This window comes from Vigna umbellata, chromosome 10 (assembly GCF_029865625.1).
Source record: "Vigna umbellata cultivar VRB3 chromosome 10, Vumbellata_1.0, whole genome shotgun sequence".
NCBI lineage: Eukaryota > Viridiplantae > Streptophyta > Magnoliopsida > Fabales > Fabaceae > Vigna > Vigna umbellata.
Window position 1 is genome coordinate 21,198,628 of NC_142174.1, and position 15,815 is coordinate 21,214,442.

Sequence of the window (15,815 nt, forward strand, 5' to 3'; positions counted from 1 at the left end):
TCATTCATTTTAGTTTGTTGACAAGAACTTAGTTTTTTAGTTATTTGACATTTTTATTTTTTTATTTATAATTTATTTTATTATCACATGTTTATGAAAGTTATTTGACTCTTTTATCTATTTGTTTTATTTTAATTTTATTTATTTATATTTATTTTGCTATCACATATGCATAAAATTTATTTTACCTTTTTAGCCATTTATTTTATTTTTAAAATATTTTTTCTATATTATTTTTTATTTATTTTTTACCACATGTGCATACAATGTATTTTATTTTTTTATCCATTTATTTTATTTTTAAGCTAATTTGTTTATAATTTTTTTAATTGTTAATTTTATTTTTCTGTAACTTCTAATTAATTGATCATTTAATAAAGTATTAAATAATAACTTATATTTAAAGTATGCATTTTTATACTATTTTTCTTATATTTTTAGTTTTATCATTTTATGATTTATAACTATGTAGTAATTTATTATAATCTATTATCTATAATAATATAATAAAAGAAGGTACTAAAAAATTACTTTAATACTCGTTTTATTTGGTTTACAATTGTGCTAAAAATTAGTACTTCTTAATATTATACTTCTTAAAAGAAATTACTAAAATTATTGCAAAATATATTTAATGACATTACCGAAATAAATTAAAAAAATATAAAACAAACTTGATAGTATTATGGAGTGTAATTTTTTATTACAAATATGTATATTTTAAAATTTTAAAATTAACTATTAAATACAATTTTAATACGAAATTATAGATAGATGTTAATTGTAAAAACCTAGAAAATAAAGTATTAGGGTATATAGATCTTTTCAAATAATGAGATTGGGTATTTTATTTTAAAATAAATCGATAATATAAATAGAATTTTTTAAACCCGTCTCATTACTTAAAACACAAATCATCTCTCTAAAAACTTTTCCTCTTAGTTCTCTCTCACTTCTCTCTACCTTTTCTAACTCCTCTATTATATGTTTGACGATTAGGAGGTGCTTAAACGACCACATTCACGAGGTTTATATTTCTATCCGATCCATTTCTTCTTTAGAGCAAGTATGTTTCTACTACTTTTTTCTTTCGCTATTTGTTTCTAAAATCTTTGGCTTAGGAGTGACGCATATGTCGTTCATCTCTCTTTTCTTATTCTTTGTTGCTTAGTGGTCCTAAAAACTCACGTTGTTTTCAATTTTGCTGTTTGTAGGCATATCTCAGATTCCTTGAGTCTGAAGCAAGGGTGTCGGTGTCTTTAGAGCTCAATAACTTTGGTGTAAGGTAAGATAAGCTAGTGTTTTCTATTAATTTCAGTTGCAAAGTATGTTTTGGTAGTTAATAGTATGAAAGATTGAATGTATGTTAGTTAACTTTGATGTTGGAATTGTATATTGTTAACACTTCGGCAAGTATATCGAATCGTATCAAATAATAATAAATGATAAGACCAAATATTGTTTCCCAAGAGACTAACGACCTAAACAGTTATGTGATTTCTTGATTAAATAAGACTTGTAAAACGAAATCATTGTGTTTATATTGCGGAAAATAAACATGAATGCAAGTGTTGGTCAATTGGATTGAAAGATGCAAATGTGATTGATATAAAATATGGAATGATTATGTTGTTGGGGTTTCCGACTTAACCTATCCACTCTCATGTATTTATGAATTCATCTTCTTCATTAATGTTAATGTCACTTTCTAATTTACCTTAAACCCGATGTCTCGGTGAAGAAAGTCTAATCCTAATTACTAGTTCACAATGTCTTGTCTCCCTAACAATTAATCATGCATTACATTCGCACATAAGCTTAAAGGCAACCAACCCTTATATCCCTATGTCTAGGTAATATTGCTTTGGGGAGAATTTCTCCAGTTCTAGATTTCCTCGTATGTGTCCATATCGATAAAATCAATTATCATGCTATGAATGAGTTAAACAAAGCAAGCATAGAGTATAGAGGAAAAACCCTAACAATTAATGAAGTAAAGCATATATAATTAAGAACCAATTCAATACATGAGAGTTTCAAAGGATTACATTGTTTCCCCAACAACAATGGAGGTTTAGTTCATCATAGACATGGTGAAATTAGATGAAAATAATGAAAAAAATGAAAGATAGAACTCTAAAAGTTGAAGATCGGGGCTTCCGCATCCAAAATCCGCCTTCGAGGGGTGAAAGGAGTGTATTTTCGCCTCTTTCTCTTTATAGATAGACCCTCTAGGTCGACTAAACCCTTATATAGTTTATAAAAATAACAAAAAACTGGCCGAGGCCCAAGTTGGCAACGCTCAGCGCTGGCAATTGCGCTCAGTGGTAGGTGCGACACTCAGAATGAAGCTCAGCGATGGCGCCCATTTTTGCTGTCTCACGCTTGCCAAAATTGCCGCTGAGCACCAAAATTGCCGCTGAGCGCCATTTAAGTGGGCTTGGACCTGTTTTATGTTATTTTTATGGGCTTGGACCTGTTTTTCTATTATTTTTATGTTCTATTTAAGGACTTGCACGTCTTAGGGATTGGATCTTTTGATGGCTTGAGCACAGAAACATACTTTTCACCCTTTGGGGGTAGATTTGGAGATGGTGATGGCTCTCCTCTTCTCTTTCTAGGGTTTTTCTATCTCTTCCATTCTTTCATTCCATTGTTCATCTAGTTCTTCCATGATGATAGAGAACTAAACCTTATTTGTTGTTGGGAAAGATGTAACGTCTTAAACTCTCATATATTGAATTGATTCTTGATTATATATGCTTTACTTCATTAATTGTTAGGGTTTTTCCTCTACACTCTATGCATGCTTTGTTTAACTCATTCAATTGCATGATCATTGATTTTGTCGATATGGACACATACGGGGAAATCTAGAACTGGAGAAATTCTCCCGGAAGTATACATAGGAATAGGAGGATCGGTTGCCTTTAAGCTTCTATGCGAATGTAATGCATGATTAATTGTTAGGAAGACAAGACATTGTGAACTAGTAATTAGGAGTAGGCTTTCTTCACCGAGACATCAGGTTTAAGGTAAATTAGAAAGTGACATTAACATTAATGAAGAAGATGAATTCATATATGCATGAGAGTAAATTAGGTGAAATCTAAACCCAACAACAATATCATTAACTTCATCCATTCATTCTTGTGTTTAGCCTCAATTGATCAAATTGCATTCATGTTTATTTTATTGCATTTTCATCCAAAAACCCCAAAATTTGTTCTTTAGAGTCTTAATTAGTTGAGTAATCACATAATTGTTTAGTGTCGTGAGTCTCTTGGGAAACGATACTTGGTCTTACCATTTATTATTACTTGATACGATTCGGTACACTTGCTGAGGTCTTAACAAGTTTTTGACTCCGTTTTTGGGGATTAAAAATTTGTTTATAAATTAGATGGGTCTAAGAATACACATTAGACAAGTATGTTCATACATTGATCATATGAGTCATGTAACATACATTAGACGAGTTTGTCCATAGATTGATTACACCAGTCTAACAATATACATTAGAAGAGTCTAATTATACACATATTAGATTAATTTATTAATACACATTAGACGACTTTATCTATGTTATGATTAGGCAAGTTTTGAAATATACCATAAACTAATTAGACGAATCTAAGAATACACATTTGATAAATGTATGCATATATTGATTAGACGAGTCTAACAACAGATATTGAATGAGTTTGTCAATGAATTAATTGTACGAGTCTAGCAATTCACATTACATATCAGTCTATTCATACATTAATTTATATTTTTAACGAGTCAACTCTACATATTTATGATATTTTTTATACTTTTAGAAGATTTACTCTATATTTGAACATGTTTTTATTATTTATATTTTTACAAAATCTACTATTTATATTTTTATAGACATATATTTTTAAATCTATAAATTATTTTTAAAGTTGCTTATAATCAAAATTTAATTGTAAACTTAAATATAATAATTATTTTTTCCTAAAATCTATAATTCTCTTGTAATAAACATTAAAAGTGACATCAATCCATAAGTAAGTATATATTTAAACTAGTTAAATACGAAAATAAGTCCTTTTTTTGAAAGATCAAATTACAAATATTACTATGTTCCAGAAACCCTAATATTTAGGCGTAAGGTGTGTCTCTATATTTTTCTGCTAAATACTACTAATATTCTTATTTCATGTTATGTCCTCATTTATTTAAATTTAAATTGTATATAACATTAATATATAACTTAGATAACTAAAAAAGAAGTACTAGAGTGTTTATTAAAATAACACCATAAAAAAAGTGCACATTAGAATTCTGCTGAATAGAATGCAAACAATAAAGTTGGTGTATAAGAATGCATTATTGGAAGAATTTTCTGAACACTAGCTTATCTCCATTAAAAATAATAAAGGTGAAATTTAAAGAAATAAAGACACAATTCAACTTATTATTATAGGGGGACCAAATTCTTCATTTAAATTTGGCATTCCTCGGAGGAGTCATAGGATACTATTTAATTCTAGAGCTCTATCTTTCTTTGATATATATTCTCACGTTCAAAGGATAACGCTCCAACCAGATATAATAATTACTATACTATAATTTAACGACACTTTAAGATATTTAACTCTCTTTTTGTTTCGTGCCTTTTACATTATAAAATAAACTTTAAAACCACGATTGTACGTAATTTTTAAATTAATTTTTATAATATATATCTTCAAGCATATTTTTTTATATTTACAATTATGAAGTTGATATTTTTAAATAAAATAAAATAAAATAAAATATTTTGACTTAGCATCCTTTTGAAATAAATTGCCAAGTAATATTTGAAATTTATTAAATAACATGTAATAATGTGGTTGTTAAAAAATAATGAGACTCTACATTTTTCTTATTCTTTTAATATAAATATTTTTTTGTGTGAAAATTGATTAAATAAGGATGCTACAATTTGAAAAAAAAAATGATATTTTTTATAATTTTGAATTCGAAATAATTATTTTGATCTATCTGTGTAAGGTGTGCTTATTACAGCGGTTTGTCATGAATAGAAAAAAATCACCATAAATATTGAATTTTTAAATTTAATATTTTGATTTAAAATTTGACGTTCAATATGCATTAGATATAAATCGAATAATAAAATTAATACTGCGATTTTAAAATAGTTTACAATATGCTATCTAATATGAAAAATTAATTCAAATTTTGGAATTTAATACTAAAATTTTGAGTTCACATTGAAAATTTTGAGTTCAATGATACAAGCAAAACAATTCTTAAAGTTTTTACTATTTCAATTTTATTTTCAAAGTATATTTTTTGGAAAATTATATTATTTATTTTTTGTAGGGATTGAAATTTTTACTTTCAAATTTAGGATCGTACTATGATGCTTTTTAATACTAAGGTTATTGATCATAATTATTATTGTATGGATTTTTAACAATTAAAATTACACTCTTAATCTATCGAAATAATTATTAAATATATTTAAGTAATTATTAATTTCTATAATTCAGTAATAAATTACCAATGTATAAATTTTGTATATTAAGTATCACTATTTAAGTAAATCAGCTTTATTTTGTTATTATTATGATTGTTATTTTTTAAAATTAATATCTAAAATTTGAATTTTTGAGTGAAATTTATATTTTGAAACTAAAAAGTATTTTATTGTATAATTACATTTTATTTTTTTATAATATTTGATTATTTTATATTATTTCGGGTGAATTTTTTTTTATTATTTGCTATATGGTTACAATTCAATAATATTCAATGATATATATACTGAATTTCAACTTGAATTAAAGCATGAGGTGTCCGTTATAAAACAAGTAAAAAAAAAAAACTTAAATATCAGTGCGTTTGAATTAAATATCGCAAATCCAATATTTTTTATAATTAATCACCTTTGTATGCTAATTTTTATTTGTCTATGTTATAAATTAATTAATTATTAGTTTTCATAATTAACTTTTAAAATATTGTATACTTAAATATTAACTTCTGAAGTATTTAACGAATTGAATTGATATTAACTATATCAATAAACTATAAAGAGTTACTCTGTCAGTAAATATTCATCTTCTAATCTATAATAAAATAAAAATAAAAATACTTAGGAGTGAATCTCGCATTCAAGGTTTAAAGTAGAAGTTACCCATAGAATTGAATACAAACTACCAAAGATATGAAATAATAAAATAAATTTCGATAATCAAAGTTAATACATAAAAGTTTGATGGTTACATTTAATTACAACCAGAGAGAAATTAACCATAAGAAAGCAAATTAGAATGAAGATAATGAGAGGCTTAGTGAATATTCCTCTTTCTCAGTCCAAAGGACTTTAATAAAATGCGCCTTATAGCTTAATTTCTGGTGCCAACTCATTATTCTCGAGCCTTTCGTTTTTCCTTTTTAAAAAACATATTTGTAACTTTCAATTTTAGAAATTAGAAGTTAAATTTCAATATATTTCACTTCTCGGATTATTACTTTTTCTAAAAAAATTCCAAAAAATAATTCTTTAGAGATTTTGTTTTAAAAACACGTACAATTGAGTGTGCATAAGTTATTTTAACCTTAACTTTTTGGCATACAAGGAAATGAATATGAACGTACGGCCATTTTCTGTTGTTAATTTCCCTCAAAAGATAAGAGAAAAAGTATGAGAAATTGTGCTACTTAAGTATTGTTTCAATGTAGTTTCACTATATGTTTTCAAATAAAAAATATATTTTTATTTATTAATTTCTTAATTAATAGTTTAAATATTTATTGGCTTATTAATTTATCGACATTATATATAATGAGAAAGAGGGAACAGATTACTTTACAAATAGCTTTAAAAGAGTTATTTTTCATCTTCAACGTTTATTTTCTTATAATATTAAGTCAAATTTCTGTTTAGAACCATTACAAATAAATAAATAATGAAATCATCTATTACACTTTAACGATTAAATGAAAGAATTGATTTTTTATTCAAAACCAGCACGGAAATTTTCATAACGTGTTTTCAGGTACACGATAAAGAATGAAAAGATACGAAACTTTCATTTTAAAAAAAAAACATTTATTAGATTAAAAAACTAGTATTGAATACTTAATTGTTTTTTAACTATTTTTTAAAGAAAAAACAACTTATCCTTGATGAGAATTTGTCGTATCACATTTTAAATAAGTTTTGGCATGGAGAAGGGTTTCAAAATAAAACATAAAAGTTGAGTATGGAAAAAAGAAGTAGTAGTCGACTAGGAATACTATTAACATAAAACATGATAGATATTAGAGATGAATAGCATGTTTTAATGTGATAATTAAGAATAAGTTTACTCCATTTAGTAACTGTGGTTGAATTAAGAGTGTGGAAGTTACGGATTGACTTAGAAAGAAGTTAGAGTTTTTGTCGCATGTTTTTACCTACCAACGGAATGCGTGGTGTTGTCCTTAATGAAATGAAATTGGGAAAATGTAATGCACATAGGGTGAGGAAGGTGTTGGGAGAATGATTCCAGATGAAGAAAGATGAGCAGAAATGAAACCTTAACGAAGTAGTAATCGCATAAGATAAAATAAGAAATGGTTTGATAGCAACATAAGTTGACATATTTGACCCAACCATAACCCAAGAACTTGGGCTCCCCTCATCATGCAAAATTTAAATCTCTTGCAGAATGATCATAATTAAATTTCCAAGGCAATTAAAAACCCTGTCTAGTTCTTCCACCGATATTTAATTCCATAGGGGCTTTCCATCCATGCTCTGGTCCCCACCTGAAAGGGACACCCTTCCATCTCACTGCTTTCAGTGTCAAACCTCAATAAATAACTCACCCTTTCCACCATGCAAATCTCCAACGTCAATCTTTCTCTTTCAACAACCAATTTTTTTAAAATTTTTCTTACCAAAGGAAAAAAAAAACAATTTTTTAGAATGATGCTTTGCTAATTAATAATAACCATTTTTTTAAGAATAATCATTATTAATTATTGTAAATAAAAAACGGGTGTGAAAATGCGCTGACGGGTTCAACTTTTGTTCTTATCCCATCCAAGGAAGATCTCTCCCAATCCCAACTCTTTTCTTCGCATATCCTATTTGGAGACAACAGGGCGCGTGTGATGCAGTCTCCTGGAGGAGGAAAAAGCGCGTGGGGAGAAGTTGAAAGGAAAAAAGGTTTGACTTTGGCGAAGGGTGTGGGAAACGTTTGGAATGGCCATTAAGAGAGCAGCACGTGGCATGTAACAGGCGACGGAGTAAGTGGCAGTGATCGGTTTCTGTGGACCTGCACTTACCATTCACAGTAAATTATTCAATTAACCGATTTATTACAACACAGTACTATCAATGTGACCATTATATTATGTGATAGAGCAACACAAACAAACTAGGATAAGGAGGGATCGAGAGAGAAGAGAGGGTCCCCTTTTCTGTGTTTTCTGTGCTTCGTGTGCGTGTGTTACACAACTCGTCTCTCAACTCAACTAAGATCACTCGAAACTCCTCCTTCTGGTATGTTGTAGAAAAACGTCTCTACTTTTTTTTTTTTATATATATCGTGTGACATGCTAAAAAATCTTTTTAAGATTCTGGTGGTTTGGTTGGTGGGTTGTGTAGTATGAGAATATTTTACACTGTTGTGGTTTTGGGGTTGAATGAGAATGTTTTGATGGTTTAAAGGTTTTTATTGTTTGGATTCTGATATGGGAAAGTTTTGCTGTGGGGTGTTAGGGACAGGTTTGGCTCAACTGAAGTAAAGTTTGGTTTGGTTTGGTTAGCTTATCTCTCTCTTAGCACGTTACAAGTAGTACGAACACAGGTGAAGTTGGTTTTGGAAAGCAAGAAGAATGTATGGGGATTGCCAAGTTATGTCAAGTATGGGAGGGAACGTAGTAGTGAACTCCGATACTCTCTTCTCCTCCTCGATCCAGAACTCTAACTTCAACTTCATCCCCACCATGCCTTTTCAACCTTTTCCTTCCATGGTAATTAACTATTCAACCGTTTTTCCTTTTTTCTTTTTGCATGCTTTTGTTAAATCTTTTTCTTCTTTCCACTTTCCTTGCCTTTGATTTCCACTTTTGTTTCTCAAGCAGAAGGAAGAAGATATGCTGCTGCGAGGGAAGGAAGAGATGGAGAGTGGCTCGGGAAGTGAACAGGTTGAAGATAAGTCAGGGAATGAACAAGAGAGTGAACAACCCACCAAGAAGAAACGATATCACAGGCACACTGCTCGCCAGATCCAAGAAATGGAAGCGTAAGAATATGTTCTATGATTCTAGATCTCTCTTTCTCTTTCCCTTATTCTTCTCTCTCTTTTGTTTTCTTGCTATGAAACGGAAATTGAAGGCTTTAACTTGTTGTTCATTGCTTGTTGCATGTGTAATGTAACTTTGGCAGTTTGTTCAAGGAATGTCCTCACCCAGATGATAAGCAGAGGCTGAAACTGAGCCATGAATTGGGCCTGAAACCGCGCCAGGTCAAGTTCTGGTTCCAGAACCGTCGAACCCAGATGAAGGTACGCTGAAACTTAATTACCATGCTTCTTCTCAGCCTCCATTAAAACGTCCACTTTTACTACCTTATAATAATAAAACCAAACCCTAAACTGTATTCTTGCTCTTAATTCCATCCATTAAATCTAACGTATACTGCTAGCACGTTTCCCAATGAAACCGCGTTTCCTTCCCTTGCATTAAAACTTTCCTATGCCCTAATAAACAGCTACATAGACAGTGAGAGATAAATACATTGCAGGTAAATAGATTAAAAAAACCATCATGTGTATATATATATAATTTATATATTCGAATAAAAAAAAGAAAGAAAAAAAAAAGGAAGAGGGGAGACTCTCATTTACTTGTGGTTCTTGGTAAGTCCATCATACAGTCTGTATTCCATTAATGTACGCATTAAACCCTACCTGTCCCAAGTGGTCTCAAACGGTACTCATATTTATTGCTATTATCATTACGGTTTTAGGGTTTGAATGGATGATGAAGGGTCTTCGCTCTTCTCTTTCTCCTCATAAATTTTAAGAGCATTTATGTTGAAGGATTTCGCGAATTATATACATCAAGATTATACCCTCATTACTATACGTGTTGTAAGACTACGAAACATACGGAAGAGTCTTTGGTTGTTTTTGCTTTATTAACCATTAATTCATGTTTGATTTTATAAATTCTGGGAAATAGGCACAACAAGATCGGGCAGATAATATCATACTTAGAGCCGAGAATGAGACTCTAAAGAGTGAGAACTATCGGTTACAAGCTGCATTGCGTAACGTTATGTGTCCCAATTGTGGTGGCCAATGCATAATGGGTGCTGATCTGGGTTTGGATGAACACCAACTTCGCATGGAAAATGCCCGGTTGAGAGAAGAGGTATATTTACCATTATTTCTGATAATCACACTGAACAAATATTTGTTCAGATTTACATTTTGATGTATGAACCGTCTTAAAATTTTGGAGATTGAGTTCACTTTGGCAAGGATGGTTACACAAAGGTTGAAAAAATAGTCAACAAAACAACAAACTAATAACGTTTAACTTTTATAATATATACGTTATAAGTTACACTCTTCTGATTAATTGGTAATGCATACAGAAATTAAACTCTAAAAGAGGTTTTACGTTACTCTTAAATTAAGTTATGCAAACTTAAACTTTAATTTACAATTAACGTGAATGTTGATTTTGCAGTTAGAACGCGTGTGTTGCCTCACTTCAAGGTACACTGGGCGTTCATTACAAACAATGGCAGCAGGTCCAACTCTCATGGCCCCTTCATTGGATTTGGATATGAACATATATCCAAGGCACTATTCGGATCCTGTTGCTCCTTGCACAGAAATGATTCCTGTGCCGATGTTGCCTCCCGAAGCTTCACCATTTGCTGAGGGTGGAGGAATCTTGATGGAAGAAGAAAAGTCTCTGGCCTTAGAGCTCGCGGCTTCTTCCATGGCAGAACTTGTGAAGATGTGTCAGACAAACGAGCCACTTTGGATCCGAAGCAGTGATGGCGAAAGGGAAGTGTTGAATTTTGAAGAGCACGCAAGGATATTTCCTTGCCCTCAGAATCTCAAGCACCGAAGTGAACTGAGAACTGAAGCTAGCCGTGACACTTCTGTGGTTATAATGAACAGTGTCACTCTTGTTGATGCATTCCTTGATGGTGTAAGTGGTTGCTGAATTGTTAACACCTTTTTCATTCTGAGAAAACCCTTTTCTTTCTTCTGAAAATTGGAAGTTTCATTCACTTGAATCTTATTTCACGAACTTATTTGTACAACTTTTTGCTCCATTTATTGTTTTCACTCCATCGCTCCCGTTCCTGTTTCTTTCTTGTACGAATATTTATACAAATACAATTTTTCATTTGAAAAAACCATTTACCTTAATGTCTTTCAACTGTACAATTTTAGTGACAACAAAAGTCAAAGTAACTTCTCTAACATTTTGCAAAGTTTAAAATTTAAGTTTTGTGAACTATAATGAAAGTTCTTTCTTTTTCTTTCCCCCTTCTATTTGCATTTGTTTTCTGATGGCTTCTGTTCTTTGGCATTTTAGCAAAAATGGATGGAATTGTTTCCTTCAATCGTGTCTCGAGCAAAAACTGTCCAAATCATATCTTCTGGTGCTTCTGGTCATGCAAGCGGGACTCTTCAGCTGGTAAGTGTGTTTCTTGTAAGTATTGAACTGGTAGCGTCGTATATAATTTAGCTAGGTTACTGATATATTGGTTGTATTTTGTAGATGTACGCAGAATTTCAAGTTCTTTCTCCTTTGGTGTCCACTCGCGAGACTCATTTTCTTCGCTATTGTCAACAAAATGCTGAGGAGGGAACCTGGGCCATTGTTGATTTTCCTGTTGACAACTTTCACCAAAATTTTCACCCTTCTTATCCAAAATACTGCAGGAGATCCTCCGGTTGCGTGATTCAAGATATGCCAAATGGGTATTCGAGGGTAAGTGCTATCCCCATTGGTGCATTCTGATTATTTCATTCCCAGCATTTTCTGGTGTATATGCATGTCTAATTTCATCATTCTGCTTCGATTGTGTGTATTTATCTATGTAGGTAACATGGGTTGAGCATGCAAAAGTAGAAGAGAAACCTGTCCATCAGATATTCAGCAACTATGTGTACAGTGGAATGGCATTCGGAGCACAGCGTTGGTTAGGAGTTTTGCAGAGACAATGCGAGAGGGTGGCGAGCCTCATGGCCAGAAACATATCAGATCTAGGAGGTTCTCAAAATCTTATCTCTCTAATCTTAATTGCATTAACTTCAACATGTTATTTTAACTCAACTATCTATTGGATTTGAAACACCAAAAACTAGGCTAGGGAAAGCACATAACGAATATAAGTAGTGATTCATGAACATTCCTTGAGTTTATAACCTAATTGATCCTCTTTATCTTATATCTTCTCTCTTTTTATAACTTATCACCTATAGTTTCTATATTTGTCTCTTCTATCTATTGGTATAGATTACTACAATATGTATCCATTAATAAGGTATCAACAATATGTTGTACTACAATTGCAGTGATACCTTCGCCAGAAGCGCGAAAGAACTTGATGAAACTAGCCCAAAGAATGATAAAAACGTTTGGCCTTAACATGAGTACCTCCGGTGGTCAATCGTGGACAGCTATATCAGATTCCCCTGAAGACACGGTTAGAATCACAACTAGGAAAGTCACGGAGCCTGGCCAACCTAATGGTGTGATTCTAAGTGCTGTTTCAACCACTTGGTTGCCCTATTCTCATACCAAGGTCTTTGATCTCCTCAGGGACGAACGTCACAGATCTCAGGTAGTGCAAACCCCCCAATATTCTACTTATCTCACTTGCAATTCAACTTCAACTCTTAACGGTTAAGTAATGAACACCCGAGTCTTTTTTTCTTGGCAGATGGATGCTCTTTCTAACGGGAATTCATTGAATGAGGTGGCTCATATTGCAAATGGCTCACATCCAGGAAACTGCATTTCACTTCTTCGCATAAATGTAAGATAATTTACCAAATAAAATATTGCTCAAGGATACATATCACCTTTTCACTGTCCCTTATTAGTCCTTCCCCGTTAGAAAAAACAAGTGGTAATTTAGATCCATCACTAGGTTTTGACCCTTACTTAAAATGCAATACTCTCTTTCCAGTTTTTTTGTTCCCTTCACGTGTCACCTTTTATTTAGAGATACATGGAAGCACAGTTTTTTGTTCACTTCACATGTCACCTTTTATTTAGAGATACAAGGAGAAAAAAGGGAGACACGTGAAGCATCAAATCATATGTCTCTGTAAGTTGCCACTCTAAGGAAAGAGTTAAAATGCACCGTTCCACAACCTTAGATATTGTTTTCAAAACCTGTACTATACTTCCATAGTATGAATCCCCTTGAAATGAAACTTCACTTTTAAGAAGTGATTACTTAACTAGTTATATAATTATACTAGTTAAAGGTTTTGTATTCTAAACCTTAGGTTATTGTTACACACATGCAGGTAGCGAGCAACTCATCCCAGAACGTAGAGCTAATGCTGCAAGAGAGTTGCACCGACCAGTCTGGAAGCTTGGTAGTGTACACCACCATTGATGTGGATTCCATCCAGCTAGCCATGAGTGGCGAGGACCCTTCTTGCATTGCCCTTCTCCCCCAAGGCTTCATGATAGTGCCAAGGCTATCATCACCCAACGTTGACACACCCATCAATGCTAACTCCTCAGAGTCTCCATCTCTCAACTCGGGTTGCCTCCTAACCATGGGGCTGCAAGTTCTCGCCAGCACAATCCCTTCTGCAAAGCTCAACCTTTCAAGTGTAACGGCCATCAACAACCACCTCTGCAACACCTTGCACCAAATCGAAGGTGCTCTTTCTAGTAGCAGTGAGAATGGCACCAATTTCCTTTGCACTGAAGCCACAGTGAGTGCACCTCCAAAGCAGTGAAATGACAAGTGACAAAAATGGTTCCTTTACCCGAGTTTTGTTTACCCTTTTGGATTTATGAGGTTGTAGTAACAACTAAGAGAAGAAGAATGAGGTTACGGGGGAAGCAGAGACGAGGGTAAGAGTGGTATAAAATAAAAATGGATGTGAGTGGGGATTATTAGGTAGGGAAGTGTGTGATTAATGGATGTGTGTAAGAATTGAGAAACAATGTGGAATGGCATGAATTAATGTGTGTGAGGGTAGAGGGACTGAGGGAGTCAAGAGCGCACCAGATAGTACCTTAGGCTTTGTAGTGAGGCCAAGGGTGCTGTGGTTCGGGAATTGACTCTTGTTTCTATGTCAGCCTCTATTGTCTTTCTTTTTATGCTTATCATCATTCAACTTCACTTAATTTACCTCTTTATGTTTTTCTCTCCTTCTTATCAAAACCGTACCTTAACAACTCTTGATACATATGCAATTATCATTTGTTAGGTTGTTTTTTGAAACCATTTTTGTTTTCATTCTTCTGTATAAGTTTTTATGCCCTTCTATTTCACTACCCCCTTTCTCCAGAACTTCTTTTGTTGGTTTATAAACATTATTAATTCTTACTTTTTCTTGTAAAGTCCTAGTTTGTTTTGGGTTCAATTCCTTTTATAGTTAGAACTTCTTTATTCTTATGAAAACATTGTATGTTGTTGTGGTGTTAGGCACTTTATAAGTTTTTATATATATATATATATATATATATATATATATATATATATATATATATATATATATATATATATATATATAATGTTGGGAAGTTCCAGTTAAAGAATATAAACCTTGCCTTATAAGTTTTTATATGTGGGTTTTGTAGGTTGAAATACATTTAAAATTCAATTATTAACATGATATTAGAATTCTAAACAAAAATCTATTTTATCGTAATGTATTTTTTTTAACTTATTATATTATTTACTATCACAAGGTATAGTACTTTCTAGCTAATAGATACTAGTCCTATCTATTTTTTTACTAGTTATATCTATTCTTTTAGGTAGAATAGATACTTTACCCTCTCATACACATACTTTATCGATATACTTTACCCTCTCACAATAGAAGAGTGGTTCTTTTTGTTTTAACTCATTCCTTCATATAACTCTTTATATGGTTTTTTCGACAACCTTTTTAAATTTAAATCATTCATGCATACTAAATTAGACACTAGTTGTAAGAAAAAACAAAATAAAGTTATAATAAAAAAAACAAAAAGTTAGGTTTAGAATTAGTCAAACACAATATGAATGATTAAACACAAGAAATTCCCACAACAATTTATTAACAAACCTCTATCTTAAAAATTAAATCGAACTGAAAACCAATTACATAACTGGTTCAAAAAGAATTATAAAACTTACAGGGGGAAAGAATTTCGGAAAATCGATTGAAACCGAGTTATTAAAAATATTAGTAATTCGTTATTTTTTTTCTTAATCAATAAAAAATATTATTATTATTATTATTCTGTATATAAATTTATAGTTACTGAAATATTGATATATTATTAAAATTTCAATTTAAACATACTTCATTCAAAATTTTATAAGAATTTTAAATTTTAAAAATTTATAAAGGTATGCTTTATTTTATTACTTTTAAACAGCTGTATTATAATACTATTCGATTATTAAATTGTTTTATTAATATCGTTTTGATCCGATTTAATTATAGCTAAACTATAAAAAGTCTTTAATTAAATTAATATTTTGACTCATTCAATACGTAATCCGATTATAAAAAAAAAAAACATATTTATTATAGGGATGAAATTTGACGATATTATATTAT

At 31.2% G+C, this 15,815-nt stretch overlaps 1 protein-coding gene across 3 annotated transcripts; it reads left to right on the forward strand.

Moving 5' to 3' along the window:
- Positions 1–8,394: 8,394 nt before the first annotated feature.
- LOC124846576 (homeobox-leucine zipper protein ROC3-like) lies at positions 8,395–14,385 on the forward strand. Of its 3 annotated transcripts, none has more exons than XM_047323858.2 (12): positions 8,395–8,533; positions 8,753–9,006; positions 9,115–9,278; positions 9,422–9,539; positions 10,219–10,410; positions 10,732–11,205; positions 11,599–11,700; positions 11,785–11,997; positions 12,111–12,279; positions 12,585–12,853; positions 12,953–13,048; positions 13,548–14,385. In XM_047323858.2, exons 2-12 carry the CDS (start codon positions 8,869–8,871, stop codon positions 13,989–13,991), a joined length of 2,379 nt encoding a protein of 792 aa, XP_047179814.1. In that variant the 5' UTR covers positions 8,395–8,533; positions 8,753–8,868; the 3' UTR covers positions 13,992–14,385. The 3 variants fall into 3 exon arrangements, with proteins under 3 accessions (XP_047179814.1, XP_047179816.1, XP_047179815.1); XM_047323860.2 differs by having other exon boundaries at positions 9,118–9,278; XM_047323859.2 differs by having other exon boundaries at positions 8,409–8,533; positions 8,759–9,006.
- Positions 14,386–15,815: the final 1,430 nt, after the last annotated feature.

What these genes read in the sequence shown, in the direction of transcription:
- LOC124846576 (XM_047323858.2), top strand. Translation starts at nt 8,869, where the DNA reads ATGTATGGGGATTGCCAAGTTATGTCAAGTATGGGAGGGAACGTAGTA. An exon ending in TTCAACCTTTTCCTTCCATG is followed by an intron (nt 9,007 to 9,114) that starts GTAATTAACTAT and finishes TTGTTTCTCAAG; the next exon opens with CAGAAGGAAGAAGATATGCT. An exon ending in AAACATATCAGATCTAGGAG is followed by an intron (nt 12,280 to 12,584) that starts GTTCTCAAAATC and finishes CTACAATTGCAG; the next exon opens with TGATACCTTCGCCAGAAGCG.